General features: G+C 34.3%; 1 protein-coding gene across 1 annotated transcript; it reads right to left on the reverse strand.

Moving 5' to 3' along the window:
* Positions 1-422: 422 nt before the first annotated feature.
* LOC149785319 (myotrophin-like) lies at positions 423-15,372 on the reverse strand. The gene is made up of 4 exons (XM_089979217.1): positions 15,209-15,372; positions 9,415-9,525; positions 7,564-7,647; positions 423-2,581 (listed from the first exon to the last, which is right to left on the reverse strand). The coding sequence occupies exons 1-4, from the start codon at positions 15,272-15,274 to the stop codon at positions 2,495-2,497; spliced, it is 348 nt and encodes a 115-aa protein (XP_089835343.1). The 5' UTR covers positions 15,275-15,372; the 3' UTR covers positions 423-2,494.
* Positions 15,373-15,495: the final 123 nt, after the last annotated feature.

Here is a 15,495-nt window from a genome sequence, read left to right on the forward strand (position 1 = left end):
GGCAATCACAGGGCACAACTCTTTTGAATGATGTTCTGGCATGCTGAAAATCAAATTAATTTGAAGGTCTTGTCAATATCGAGTTGCAAACCAAGTCTTTGACAACACTATGCTGTTCAAGGTTAAAAGTACAGGCAGTCAGAAGCCACAAGTTTACTGAAGTTGGAGGATTGCAAGACAGCTGATCAAGATAATACAGGATCTGCTGTCTATGCCTTGCTGAACCCAAATTAACGAAAAAGTATGTGACTGACTGATTTATTGCAAGCGCCAAGTAGATCTCTTGATGAATTTACCTTTCAAACTTAACAGGTTTCCAAGAAATAAACTAAAAAATCAAAACTGAATTTGACAACTCTTTTTGCATAGAAAAACAAAAAGCAATTCATAGAACTATTCAAATTCAAGACCAATGGGAAGCAAAATATTATATTCATTTATTTATTTCAGTATAATATCACATTTATATCTCTTGTACAAAATTGTGTGAATTATATGGTACCTGTTTCACATCAAATTTAAAAGTTCTTTACCTGAAAGTCTGTCCTAAAACAAGAAATTCTCATGTATATAGCAATTTATCAGCTGTTAATCTGGATCCAAATTTGGCAAGAAAGACCAAGAAACAACCAAGTGTCAATGAAGAAAAATTAGTCCCAATTTCCAAACAATGATGTATTTTATCTTTAAATTTGTCACTGGCCAGTCTTTTTTATTATTATTAAGTCTTTGCAGATGGCTTTATCTAATGGATACCTGCTTAGAAAGGACATTAATGTACCTATTATCATACTTAACCTCTACAAACAAAACGCCTCAACAAGACACTGTTATGCAGTCTCGATTATATTTTATGGATGGGTTTCAATGGATTACAAATTAATCTTATTCACGAAAATAAATTCCTGGCCAATATTTCTAGGTTGAAGTATGTTCAGCTTTAATATTTTCTTCATGTCGTAGGATTATTATAAATCACTTGCAATAATATATATTCCAGACCTCTAGTATATATGCTGACAGGTGGACAGAATATTATATATGGAAGCTTTTTATATATTGTATTTATGATGAAGTGACCATCTAACCTGCCTTGCTTGGTGCTCAACATTAACAGGTTAGTGTTAGAACTTGTTGGCCTGGAGCCAGGACAATGTGACAGGGTGGGACATGATGCCACATGTCTGCAGCACGATGCCCCAGTGCTAAACATAACTATAAACTGCCAAACTGCAGACATCGTAATATGACTCAAATTGTTAAAGCTGCTATACAAATCCAAAAACAATGCACAAAAAGAAATAACTACCAAGTTTTGTTAACTGACACTGAATATCAAAATTACTGAACACTGGTCAGTACTTCAAACCAAGCAAGCAATCTATCACATTTTTCTATTACTGATGACGAGAAATTCTTTCATTTTCTAAAAATATATTTTTATCGAACCAATAAAGCTCTGCACTGTATACTTATTTTGCAATTACAACCATTTTTTTAAATTAAAAAAAAAACGTTCCTACAATATCTTGCACTTCTGAATCCAGCTCTCTTCTATGGACGTTTGAGATCTACTCCAAGCCATAACAAATTTAATCCACCAGTCAATTCAATGTGGAACTGATGAGCGAAGGAGACAAATCTTAAGATATAAAAACATCATCGATACTTGCAAAACCATGAAAAACTTGTAATCTTTACAACTGCTTGTATTGTTTGCACTAAAAATATTTTCAATATACAGAAATATGTCTTAGAAATAAATTTTAAAAACCTACAAACCTTCTGAGTTTTTAAGATGCATGAACACAAAAACAAAAAACTGGTTGCTATGTTCCTCTACTTGCCAAAGCAGAGTACACGCAACCAGCTACACGCATATTGCTTAAAACTGATTTAAATCTTCAAAACTGATATAACAAATTGCATACATTGTGATCAGGACTTTAAGAAATGCAACCAGAAAAATGAGTCTTTTATTTATAATGGTGAGCATAAGAAAAACGCAAATTATGTGACCGGTAATATTTTTATGAAATCAAAAATCCAAATACAAGGTGTTTAAAACCCATTTCAAATTTTATATCAATGAGGAAATCACTTTATCAACCATGTATCAAAAAAACAAGGGACCATCAGAATAAACTACATTCATATGAATTTAAAGAATATATTGTCATCCGGGGACATTGTATTGATACAGATTATTCAATATGGATAAATCACTGCCTGGTAACTGCATGGCTGGCTATCGTGTGACCTGTTACACAGTAGTATCGTAGTGTCTCTTTAATTATTTCTCTTTGTAATATGTATTCACTGCACCAAGCAGTATTGGTCCCCATGATATACATTGTTATTATTATATACATTTATGATACAACCAAAACAGCTTCACATAGGTGTGTCCAGGTTCACCAGAAACATGCATTCAATATCATGGTTGCTATGGTAATGTACAAAAGTGAAATATCTAAAATGCTCGTTATAGAAGTCATTTTAACAACGCCTTGATTTCATCTGATTCTGCACAATCTATATATGAGGACCCATCTGGTGCTTTACCATTTTTCTTTGCTCCCTAAAAAAAGAAAATGAGAACGTTAAAATTACTAGTAGTACAAGTGATTCACGTTGACCTCTTGTTTACTAAGCAAAAGAATAGGTAACGCTCTACAGTAAGTATGTACTTATGAGACAGGGATCTATATAAGGTGAAGTTGTCCAAACAGAGAATGTTGGCATACCTCTATGCTACTTTCATGTACAGTACCTGAAATTTCTTTACATGTGGTAATTACGGACACTATTCAATATCTAATACAGACTCATAATAAAATGTTTGCTACCATGTGCTGCAAAAACTAACCTGAACAATTGATCTTGCCAGATTAGACAACAATAGCTTCTGAAATTGCAATGAACGAATTGTAAAATATATAAAAAGGAAAAACAGCTATTGCTCAATTTCTTCCAATTTACCATTGATGTCTTGGAGTAAAAATAAGCTAGCTATTTTCAGTAAGGTGCACATCTGAAGTAAGGCCAAGCTGTATACTCTATATCCCAAATTACATCCATCAATATAAAGAAAAAGGAATAAAAAGTTATTTTAACAATACCAAAGACATACAAGGCTCATTTTATATAACCAGGATAACTAGTGAAGAAAACATGGGAAATTCCTTTCTTTAATGAGTCCCATGAAGGGATAGCTGTTCTACCGGGTGAAAAGAATTTCCAACAATTCAAGATAAGACCATTTGTTCCTTTTAACTGCTGAGTGTTAAAAACATCCCTGATATTCTTCACCATAAACAAGATTTTCAAATTAGCTGCTGTGGTATACGAAATAGATGTCAACTTGGTACCATTTTAATTTTGGACAAAACGGACATTGTTATAAGTCTTTAATGAAAACCCCCATGTCATAATGGCAGCCATATTGGATGTTTGACTGGCATCACTATGTTTTCAAACCAACTAGGCATCATAAAAAGTTTACTAATGAAATCCCTATGTTGATATAGTCATCCATTTGGACAAAAGTAAAGACGACAATATTTTCAAGATATGACTTTCCATACAGGAGTCGAGCAATGATGATTGGGCATCAGATCATGATGAACTATTGGGCATCAGATCATGGTGAACTACTGGGCATCAGATCATGATGGAACTGTTGGGCATCAGATCATGGTGAAACTATTGGGCATCAGATCATGACAGAACTATTGGGCATCAGATCATGGTGAAACTATTGGGCATCAGATCATGGTGAAACTATTGGGCATCAGATCATGATGGAACTATTGGGCATCAGATCAAAACTATTTTTATTCAGGACCAACTTGACACCATGACCAAAAGAGCAAGTCTGTGAAAACCCAATGTTGATAAGACCATTCATTTATCAGGAGCAGTTTTATGAATTTTCAAGATGGCTGCTGTGGATGCTATATTAGACACAAGATTGGCACCATTTTCATTTAAGACCAACTAGACAAAACAGAAGTCTTTCAGTAAAAACCCCATGTTGATATGATCATCTGTTCTGGAAGAGTAGCAAAAACAACGCTTTCGAGATGGCCATTGTGGTGGTCAGATTAGATGTCCAAGCAACGACCTACAAGACCTTGGGATGAACGTGTGTGCAAGGTTCTGAGGCAATCCTCCCAGTAGTTAAGAAGTATCAAACTTGTGCTAATTGATGGACAGATGCTGGACGACATACAATAGACATCAGACTATCACATCAGTTCTTCTGGTCTATGAGGACAATAAATTAAATCGTGAATCAAAAATCAAAAGATAACTGGTTTCACACTGACAAAATGTTTTATCTGCATTCACAACAACTTCTTAAAAGGGTCAAAATCTAACAAGTTCTTAACTAAACTGATAATAAAATATTGTTCGCTTCACAGACAGGAATAGTTCTGCAGTATGTGCCATGTTAACTTAAAGAATGTATTGTCCCAATGAAGCAGTATCAGCATCAGCTTAAAATAAATTAAAGATGTTGAACTCCAACCAAAACTATTGAAATTATTTCATTACTTTCACCATTAATTTGAACATGTTAAACTCCTCAGCTGACCAAACCATCTCTACTGTCAGTACATCAAGGATATTTTCTGACATTAATACCGGATATATCTCATTATGTGGCAAGAACATGATATTTTAATGAGTGGCAAAGCCACATGTTAAAATGTTTCATTTTTTGGTATCACAAGGTGATATATATTATTCTGTATTAAAGCAGGAAAAGAAAACATTTGTTTTGTTATATACCAAACTTGCTCCAGAATCGAAGTTTAGAAAATTAAACTCACTCTTCCAGTTAACATACTCATCCCCACCCCCTTTTTGTAAATTCACCTCACATTCATATCCTGATCATATAAATATACAGAAAGCAGTAGGATTGGGCTGACCTATCACAATAAATTACATCCTTGTCATTTTGTAAACTATTTGACCCTATCTCAAGATCATATAAATATACACTGTTTAAGAAAGCAGTAGGATTGGGTTGACCTATCACAATAAATTAGATCCTTGTCATTTTGTAAACTATTTGACCCTATCTCTAGATCATATAAATATACATTACTTAAGAAAGCAGTAGGATTGGGCTGACCTATCACAATAAATTACATCCTTGTCATTTTGTAAACTATTTGACCCTATCTGTAGATTATATAAATATACATTACTTAAGAAAGCAGTAGGATTGGGTTGACCTATCACATAAATTACATCCATGTCATTTTGTAAACTATCTGACCCTATCTGAAAACAATGAAAGTACAATTCTGCAATGCATAACAGTGGGTTTGTCACTGTTGTCAAGAAAGTAAGGAGAAATAACTTCAAAGCGATGTGAGTGGCATCTAATCAGATTTCTTTATCAGAGATTAATTTCCATGTCTGAATGTAAGGCAATTTCTATTTATTTGTTCTATCTCGCAAAGTATTGATTTTTGTTGTTGCAGGTACAACTTTTATAGTCACACACAATCAAGCATCACATGGCATGATGGGAAATCTTATATTTTCATATAAGAATATATTTTTCACATGTGAAAATATAGGAATGGAAAAAATATGAATTTTTTTGCCAGTAGGTCTCTATCTTTCACACTTAAGTATATAATAATTTTTTTTTACTGCAGGTAAAAGAATACAGCATGTGCTTAGTGAAGTATGCATAAAAACAGTGAAACTGTTTTAAAAGAAGAGTGGCTCTACTGCAAAAAAAATAGTGGCTGTATTGTAAATACAAACATGTACATGTACTATCTATCCTGCTTCAGTACTTGGAAAGATGTGTCATATGAAAATCTTCCCCCTTATGATGTCATAACTCCTGACCAAATTTTGCAGATCTCCTGATCCGTCATAAGCTGACCTCACTGTTCCGTTACAAGTATACAATATATCCACTCCATGACAGCCAACATCACTAAATGATTAATTTCACGAAAAGAAACACGGACTTTCTGAAATCCATGATCCATGTACTGTAGAAAAAATTTATGTAAATATCAGGAACAGCTTGACAGAAACTTAAAGTTCGACTCCTCAAATTTTCTTGAGAAAATGCTGCAAATAAACTCTTTCAAATCATGAACAGCAGCTCAGAAACTTAACATTTACCTCCCCAAATTTTCCAGAAAATGTTGCAAGTAAACACTTCCAAAAAGCACATATGGTACACGATAATAATTACAAAGTATTTGACAACAAAAAAGGGATAAATAAAAAAGGCATGAGATATAAAATAAATAAATTTTTGTTTTTAAAATCCATAAACCCCAATTTCAGCCAAGAGAAAGTGAAACACATTCGTAAAAAAGTGATAAAACAAGCAAGATTGATTTTATCTGCACAAAAACATGATCAGGCCATCAGCATCTTCACATGGTTACCAAATTTAATTTTCCAGTCAACTCGTGTAAAATCTGTCAAGGCTGTTAAAAAAAGTCAAAGTTAAAACAGTAAAATATTAATAAAACAGCAAAGCTTGCTGAAAAAGTATAAAAGTCTACCCGTGTTATCTACACATGTATAAAGACAATTCTATCAACTTTAATGGATTTTTGTGAGGTGATTTCTGTTTTTGCTGATGAGCTAGCAATAGCAGAAGAGAAAAAGACACTTCCAGAATTGTCTACCGTAGTAACAGTGACCACATTTGATGGCAGATCGGCATCATTTGTACAAATTTAAAAGGTTTTCATGTCAGCATGTTTTCTGTCAAATACGATCATATTTTGTTTAACAGCTTGGAAGAAGCCTTTGAAAGTTTTTTCATTTTTAGTAATGGTGGCCATATTTGATGGCAAACCAATGCACAAACTTGACTGCCTTCTATGCCATGATTCTGGCAGATTATGTCAAATTGTACCCTGCCGTTTGTTTGTGTTTTTTGTTTTGATAATTCATTTAAAGATATTTCAATTTTTTCATAATAGTGACCACATTTGATGGTGGATTGGGATCACTGTTACTAATTTCATGTGCCAGGATGTTTTCTGTCAGATAGATAATCTGTATAAACTTTAAAGGTCTGCATGTCAGGATCCTTTCTGTGATTTTTGGTCAAATTCTTTTCAGCAATTTTGGAGAAGTAATTTAAAGATTCTTCTTTTGTTATCAACAGTAGTCACATTTGAAGTTGGAATGGCTACCTCTGTACAAACTCGAACAGCCTTCCTACCAGGATGTCCCCTGTCAAATCTTTCCAAATACCATTGAGAGATTATTTTGAAGATGTCAAACGAGTTTTTACTATTTTGGTTATGCCAATTTTGATGGCAGATTGGAATCAACTGCACAAATAATTCTGGAAGCCATTCAAGCTACAATGCCAGAACTTGTCCAAACTGATATAGTGTCTTTTCTTCAAAGTTTAAAATAGCAATTGTTGACAAATGCTTGACAGATGCTTAGTCGTACCATAAGTTCATCTGGCCTTATATCCAGGTGAGGTAATAAACGTTTTAGGGGGGCAACTTCAAATTTGTACTTGTGAATTAAAACAGCTGTACCAACCTTTTCTAGTAACAGTTTGACACTTTCTGTATGTCCCTCCCAAACTGCTGCTAATATCGGTGTAATTCCATGTTTATCTTTCACCTGTAATATATATCATAAACTATATATCATTTGTTCCATAATTAACCATCAAAATGAATTATATTTTAACCCAACTGGTATCATTTTTTCTTCTGGGTGGTGGAACCAATGTCTGACATAATCTTGTGAACATTTACATGTATCAAGCATTATCATTTCTGAATGTTGAACAGTAATATTCTGATAAAAATGGCACCATAATTTATACTAAATGTAAGAAAATTTAGAAGTCACCAATATGTACCAAAATCAAAGTGCACACAATTTCATGTACCATGTATAATCACTTGTAAGCAGAGCCCAATCATAATCTGCACTTACCCAGATCCTTTGTCGCAAAATGTTACTGCAGATCTGGATGTATGCAGTTTCTGAGGAGTAATTAGTACAACAAAAACAAAGAGAACCTGTTCTACACTGCATTATGTGACAGAAGATCATGGTCTATGTTATTAGCATTTGAACTTGACTTTTGGGCAAATACAAATGGTATATAAATTATTCCACTAAAACCAAAGAAAATCCATGCTAATCAATAAAAAAAGTATAAATGCACTGAAACGACAGGCAGGAAAACTTTGTAGTTTTAATTCCCAAAAATAGTTCTAAATGATGTGTCAAATACACAGCAGTCTTGCAAACATTATAAATTAAGAAAATACAAATAGATTATACAGTATATTATAAACCCCTCCCCCATGTCCATATAATATTGGCTAGCTACCAGTGATCATTATGTACCAGTTATCATGACTGTCTGTCCAATGACCAAATTACTGATTACTGATCTTGATCTTTCTGAAGAAAGTATATGGTCTTTAACTAAACCTATTACAAAATGACAATATTTTATTATTCCACTTACCATGACTTTGGCCCCAAAATATAATTTTCTAACTTACAAGCCCTCCACAAACTCTGGTCATGGTGAACGGTCTAAAACTAAAGCTAAGCAAAAACCATTTTTCTTCTTTATGTTAATGATCTTGACCTTTGACCTTTTGATTCCTAAATCAATAGCCTTCTTTTGTTACCCAAAGTGTAAGCCATCTACAACTGTGCTAAAAGAAAAATGTCATGAAGAGAAATGTGAATAAACCGTTTTGATATTTTTCTGGCAAAGTGACCTTGAACCTTTTTAATCTATAATGAAAAGGCTTCTAAATTATTCTAAGTACATAGTAATTCACAAATTTTAGTCCAGGTCTGTCATGCTGAACTAAAGCTATCATGTAGAAACCATGTATTCTTTCATTCAATGACCTTGACCTCTATCCTTTTGACCCCAAAATCAAAATATGTCTTCCTCACCCCAAATACAATCAATTTACAAAGTATGGTAATGGTAGATGTTAGAAAAATCTAGTTTTTTTTTAAGAAAGGAACATGAGAACAGACAGATGAATGGAGTATGTACCTCAAAATGTGATATGCTGCACCTTATGGTGGGGATCTAATAAGATAAAATCCACTTAACAGAGTTGTTAATACAAATTTTAAAAAAAAGGAAATTCTGGGCAACATTTCTGCAAACATGCTTACACAGAAAACTGTTCATCCAAAAGATATTTGAAAACCGGGAGTCAAAGACCACATACGGAAGTTTTGGAAGCAGGAACTCTTCAGTGCCAAGACCTCCAATAACTTTAATATGGTAATATAACTCCCTCCCCCACCAAAAATATATTTTTATTCAAATACTTATTATATCATTATCATATATCATTGCTTCAACAAACAAGACTGTGAAAGTAAGCGGTTACACACATCAATCTGAGCACCATGGTCAACCAAACACCTAATCACTTCCGTTTGCCCATAATCAGCTGCGTAGTGTATAGGGTACCTTCCTTCAAACATCGCATTAACATCACAGCCCTGAAAAAGAAAAGATAACGATATTTTAGAAATAAAATCCATAAAATTGAATGTCACCAACATTTGTTTCTCTGTAGAAATTCTATATCTTTAACGATTCACAAAATCAAACATGGAAATCTTCATCAAAGAATCTGGAATTTCACGAGAAATTTGGGATTTTGATATTTATGATATTCCTTCTTTAATTTATGATTTCAAGGACTACTTCTCAAAGGATAAAACATAAGCAAAATAATTACAAAGTGTTTAATATTTGTAAAGGTCAATGAAAGAACATTTTAGAATGTGACCAAACAACAAAATTCATAATACTGTAAATCCTGTCTATAATTACCACTGAGGGAGCTATGAAAAAGTGATCCCTGGCCATATCTGATGCACATGAATCTATCAGAGCAGATTCCAAGTATGAGCAAGGGCCTAGTATTTCTGCATATCCACACATTCTTCAAACTTGTAAATGGTTATTGGGTGGGGATCTCTGCAGCTTTCAAGTTTTGACCCAGAGGAAGCATCAGCTGCTCCTTCTGCAAAATCAAAGGATACAAGAGTCCCTTGAAGAGACTGATGCTCTACTGTCTAATCCTAGAATTCAAAACACCTGGTAAGACACTGCCTTCTTTTCAACTGCTGAGTGTTGAAATCATCTCTGATATCATTCAGTGATAAGAGTTTCAAAAATGAGGCACATGTGAAATCATCACAATTTTCATTTTACACAAACTAGATGCCATTTTTTGATGAAAACTTTATGTTGATATGACCATCCAGTCTGGAAAAATTAGTGACAAGATTTTCAATACATATATGTTCACTATGGCATAGTTTCAGTCCAATTGGCCTCATCTTCACTCAGGACCAACTAAGTAACAATTCCATGCTGATACAACTTTTCATTCAGAAGTAGTAATACCAGTAACAAGATTTTCAAGTTGGCTACTGTGGTGACCATAATGGATGTGTAAGCTCTCCCCCATTATAATGCACTTTGCTAAAACACAGTTCTGGATATAATGCAGCAGCACTATGGACCCAAAAATCAAAATCACAAAAATTATAATTACGATAAAAATTGGAGAAAAAAAATCAGCAGCTATCAGCTGAAAACATCTACACCAAAAACTAATGTACTTGTTTGGACAAAACTTGTTTTTACATTTACAATCTAACTTTAATCAGTCACGGTTGGATTTGAGAAAGGTAAGATACTGTACTCATAACAGGCTATTGAACATCCAAAATTATTCATTTCTCTAATTAACCATAATTGCCCTTGGTCTGTATCAACAATGGCATTGGACCCAAGTACACATGACTGTGGAATTTTCTCAAGTACTACTGCCATTCCAGCAGATCACCAGATAAACTGTCCAGTGAGACCTTTAGGACAAACTAAACAGGGGGAAGAATATACACATAAAGTTTCATGACAATCCTCAAAGTAGGGGTCTTAAACTAGTGCTAATGGATGGACGATTGTAGGAAACAGACACAAGACCATCCCATAGGATCTTCTGGTCTGTGACCAATATAGCTAATAACATAAAGCCCATCACACATTTTATACCCATGCCCCGACATATGACAACTTTAAGATCTTCATCTACAATGCTAAAGAAATCAAGATTTCCTTCCTTACACCCACTAGCTTCACCCTCAAGGGTCATTCAAAGTTATAAAACTGCCATGCACATCCAATCTGATTAAAATCAGATCTCCACTGTCTTACATGAAGATCTGACAGCAACCACTTAGGAGTCATGTCCTGGTGACATATGTTATTACCATAATCGCTAATTTTATCAGATAATGAGGGGAAGTCTTATACCTTTGTGTTTGGGAGACGAACAGTATAGCCGAAGAGCATTAGTGTGTGCTTATCGATCTGATTCACTTTCCAATTTCTGAAAGCTGCATTTCCATTGGCTAACTCAAAAGTTCACCAGAATTTGACCCCTAAGTGGTCACTTTCAGACCTTCACACAGGACAGTGGAGATCTGATTTTAGTCAGATTGGTGCACATCTACACCCCCACCCTTCCATATCCCAAAGTTTCAGATTTATATCTTTAACAGTGTAGGAGAAAATATACTTTATTACTGACAGACAGATGCACAGAAGAACAGGCCAACATAATTCCCATCTTTTTTGTCTTCCAGTCGGTCTGAGAGGAAATTACAAGGCAGGTCACAATGACCTACATTTTTTCCATAAAGGTAAATTGTGTATGCATGTGTGTGTGTTTTAGATTTTTAACGTAGCTTTAACAAGTTTAGTCATATTGCTACGACATCTGCAGTGTGGCAGTTTATAGTGATGTCTAGCACTGGGGCATCATGCCACAGACATGTAGCATCATGTTCCACCCAGTCACATTATCCTGACACCAAACTGACCAGTCCTAAAACTAATCTCTTAATTCTGAGCAGCAAGTGAGGCAGATGCAAGCACCATTTTTTAAAATAAGTCTTTGGTATGACTTGGCAAGGCGGACACACTAACTATTTTGGCTACCAGAGCAGTAAAATAGGTGCATCGTCGCAAGCTGTTAGTAACATCTGCAACATGCTCTTTTCACTCAAGCTACTTGCAATAAGAGTTCCTTTTTTCTCATGAATGTGCATAAGCAATAATAAGTCAACAATGAGCCAATGAAAACAGTTGTTATAAATCGGTGGAAATGATCTTACATCAATCAAACAAGTAATTGTTTGGAAGAGAAAATCAGATTGGTTCACACATTATTCATCCAGAGTCAACATTCTGATACAATTTTACTTGTGCTCACAATACATTAAGTAGGTTTGTGCATATTCAAGAGAAATGAGAAAACATTGTATAACAGTCAGCCATCTCTGAAAAGACAGCACAGTGAATTTTTGCATGTGGCCATGCAACAACAGTACAGGTGATTTGACAGTATCTAGTCTATTCAGAAGGTTTTCCTGGCTTGAACAACTGAATATAAATTTATTCTCCCCCACCCCAGTTAATATTCTTTATTTCTCATGAACACAAACAAATCTGCTTAACAAATCACTCTGAGCCATCGGATGATTGCTCATGCATCCAACAGGCCCTGGATAATGCCACAAGGGTATGAAATGTGTCATTGTGTCATGTCCTGGAAACTATCATGCTCACACACTTTAACCATACACACATTGGGCACAATGAAACAAATACACCTGCAACACTGGCCTCTGGGTCATGCCATAGCCCTTGTGCTGTAGTTTGAATAGATACACAATGGCATGTCATTTACCTAATTCTACATTCATTTTCGTTAATGTTCACAATATACTGCAATAAAAACGAAAGCTTTCAAGATGAACAAATTAGCAATACATTCACTTACCTAGCTGATCTTGATAAAAATGACACTCAATCTGATTAAAATTCTTATCTACTTATAATAAGTTCATCTAACAGATATTGATAAAAGTTCTGCCAAACCTTTGGAATTTACAATCCATTTATTTTTTTTAACTTATAAGATAAAGCATTACACTTTGTTATAGAGAGAGTCATCTTTAAAAATAACATGTTCCAAAAGGCATTTTCGCTTTGTGTCAGGGAGATTCAATTAAAAAAGGACATGTTCCAAATGACATTTTCACTTTGTGTTAGGGAGAGTCATCATTAAAATGACATGTTCCAAATGACACTATCACTTTCATAAATGTAAAAGTTGTAATTTAATTCAAGAAGTGAAAGGTCAACAGAACATAACCTCTTATTAGTGTCAGTGGGACTGATGTTTTATCGCAGAGCTTAATTTTTAAAATTAAAATCATACTGCGACCTCTTTAATAAAGAACTGCCGGGAATGATGTATGATAGTTAAGTTGCTAGTGTTTCCTAAAAGTATAGTTTTGGGTTTGTTTTTAACTTGGAAATAAGACCAGAAATTAAAGCATGAACACAGAATCTAGCCCGCTAAGGACACTGATGATTTCAATAATGATGCAAGAAGAACACACATTCTGGGTCTCATATGGGTCAGGCAATACAGGTGACCACCAGGGCTCCATTGTTTAGTATTTTGTTTTTCCAAGGTACCACTTGACAGGGAACATTTCAACCAGTGCAAGCTTGTGACGGCCCTGCATACATGCTGGTGTATCTTGAATGGCAATGTAAAAGCTTCAAATTTACCCTGCTTTATACACGTATCCACCAAATATTCCCCAAAACCACTTTGAAAAACAAACTTGGTATATGCTTATGACTACATACAATTATATGAAAATAAAAGTAAGAAAATGTTAAAATGTACAAAGCATTAAATAAGATCATTTTTTTGTTTTGAAACCTATATACCACAGATTCAGACCCCAAAAAAACTAAATCCCAAAAGTTAAAAGAAAAAAGATATGCAAGATTCACTTTAACAGCACAAATGTCTAACTAGGTCATTTTCACATGGTTCCAAACATGTGTACCCAATCTAATTTGACAAGGTCATGTGGTTTCTTTTAACAAATGCTAACAAAGTTATTTTCACTAACAAAAACGTCAGTTTAAAACAAGCAAAAGATTAATATAAAAAAATATGCAAATATAATATAAAACTCTCCCAAGTTCAAAGCGACAGACCTGTAATGTTCACACTTCTCCTATCTGTCTGTATCCCTTAACATATTTTAACAGAAAGCATGGATATAATAAATGCACAAAGCTTAGTCATTTCATTCATCAATTAATAATTTTTAACCTATCGCCAGGATGTCCAAAACAATGTCAAGTTGTTGACATTTTCAATTAAACACAAGTTTCTTTAGTAACACAGTCACCATATTTGTATGGGCAAGTCTATGTTCTCAAGCAAAAGATGTGATGTTACCTCATTAATAATCTCAGTAATTCCATCAATTTTGGAGTTACATCTCTTTAAACACAATTACACAAGAGTTCTCAATTTTGTTTATAGATATTAAAACTAGACACTGCAAATCTTGGATGCAGATGACAGTTTTTACAGAGCTGGAGTGTTCTAGAAACCAGAGAAGGGCAGTGAGCGGTCTCTCTGGTTGTTTACATCAAGTATTTCCATCTGGTTTGATACGCCAAGTTGACGCTATTAGGGACCACCGAGTAACAATCTAATTATAAACTGATGAATGAAATTACACAGTTCTGTGCATTTTACTGTTATATTCTGGGTGCTTTTCGCTTTTAAATTGAGGATGGGTGTTAAAAAAAATCGGGAGAGGTGTGCGAATATGAAATGACATTGAAATGATAGTAATGACATTTCGTCTGTTAATGTACGGTTTCAATTTTTTTTTAAAAAAAAAAAAAAACGTATAATGAACAAAATACATTGAAGGCTTAATAATGTTTGCAAAGTAGGAAAATAAAAGAACATGTCAGAATGAGTGACAATTAACTGAAATAAATCATACCATTTCAAATATGAGCAAATCATTGAAAAAGGTTACACGCGTAATTGTCTGCTTTTAACAATAAGCTAATGGTATCATAGTTTGTTGGCAACAGATTCAAGTTTTGCAAATAGATTTGATTTCAGTACTCCTGAGCCGGTTGCAAATATCCATTTTTTGTTTTCGTACAATTAACCAGGAGCCGAGGTCCTTTGGACGTGAGTCATGGTGGGAGTGACTAGCATCCACCCTAAGGTTTATATCTATTTGTATTACTTGAAATATAACAAACCTGTTCAATATCCTTTTTCACTTGAATCAAATCCCCATTCTTGACATTCCATACGAAGTCGGTCATTTTTATGTGTTCCCAAATCTTTCACTAAGGCAAATTTGCTTCGCTGATTTACACAGCCGGAAGTTGTAGCAAGCAGGTGCGAGATGTTATGATACCGTGATTTCTATTGGTTCGATGCTGTATGCTGTGAGTGAGTTCACAGTCCACTCTGCCCAGTCTGAACTTAGTCCAATCACTCCAGGTCCCGACGAGTTCAATCTGCCTAAAATAATTTTTAACCT

This window comes from Sinohyriopsis cumingii, chromosome 13 (assembly GCF_028554795.1).
Source record: "Sinohyriopsis cumingii isolate HCF-2022 chromosome 13, ASM2855479v2, whole genome shotgun sequence".
Lineage (NCBI taxonomy): Eukaryota > Metazoa > Mollusca > Bivalvia > Unionida > Unionidae > Sinohyriopsis > Sinohyriopsis cumingii.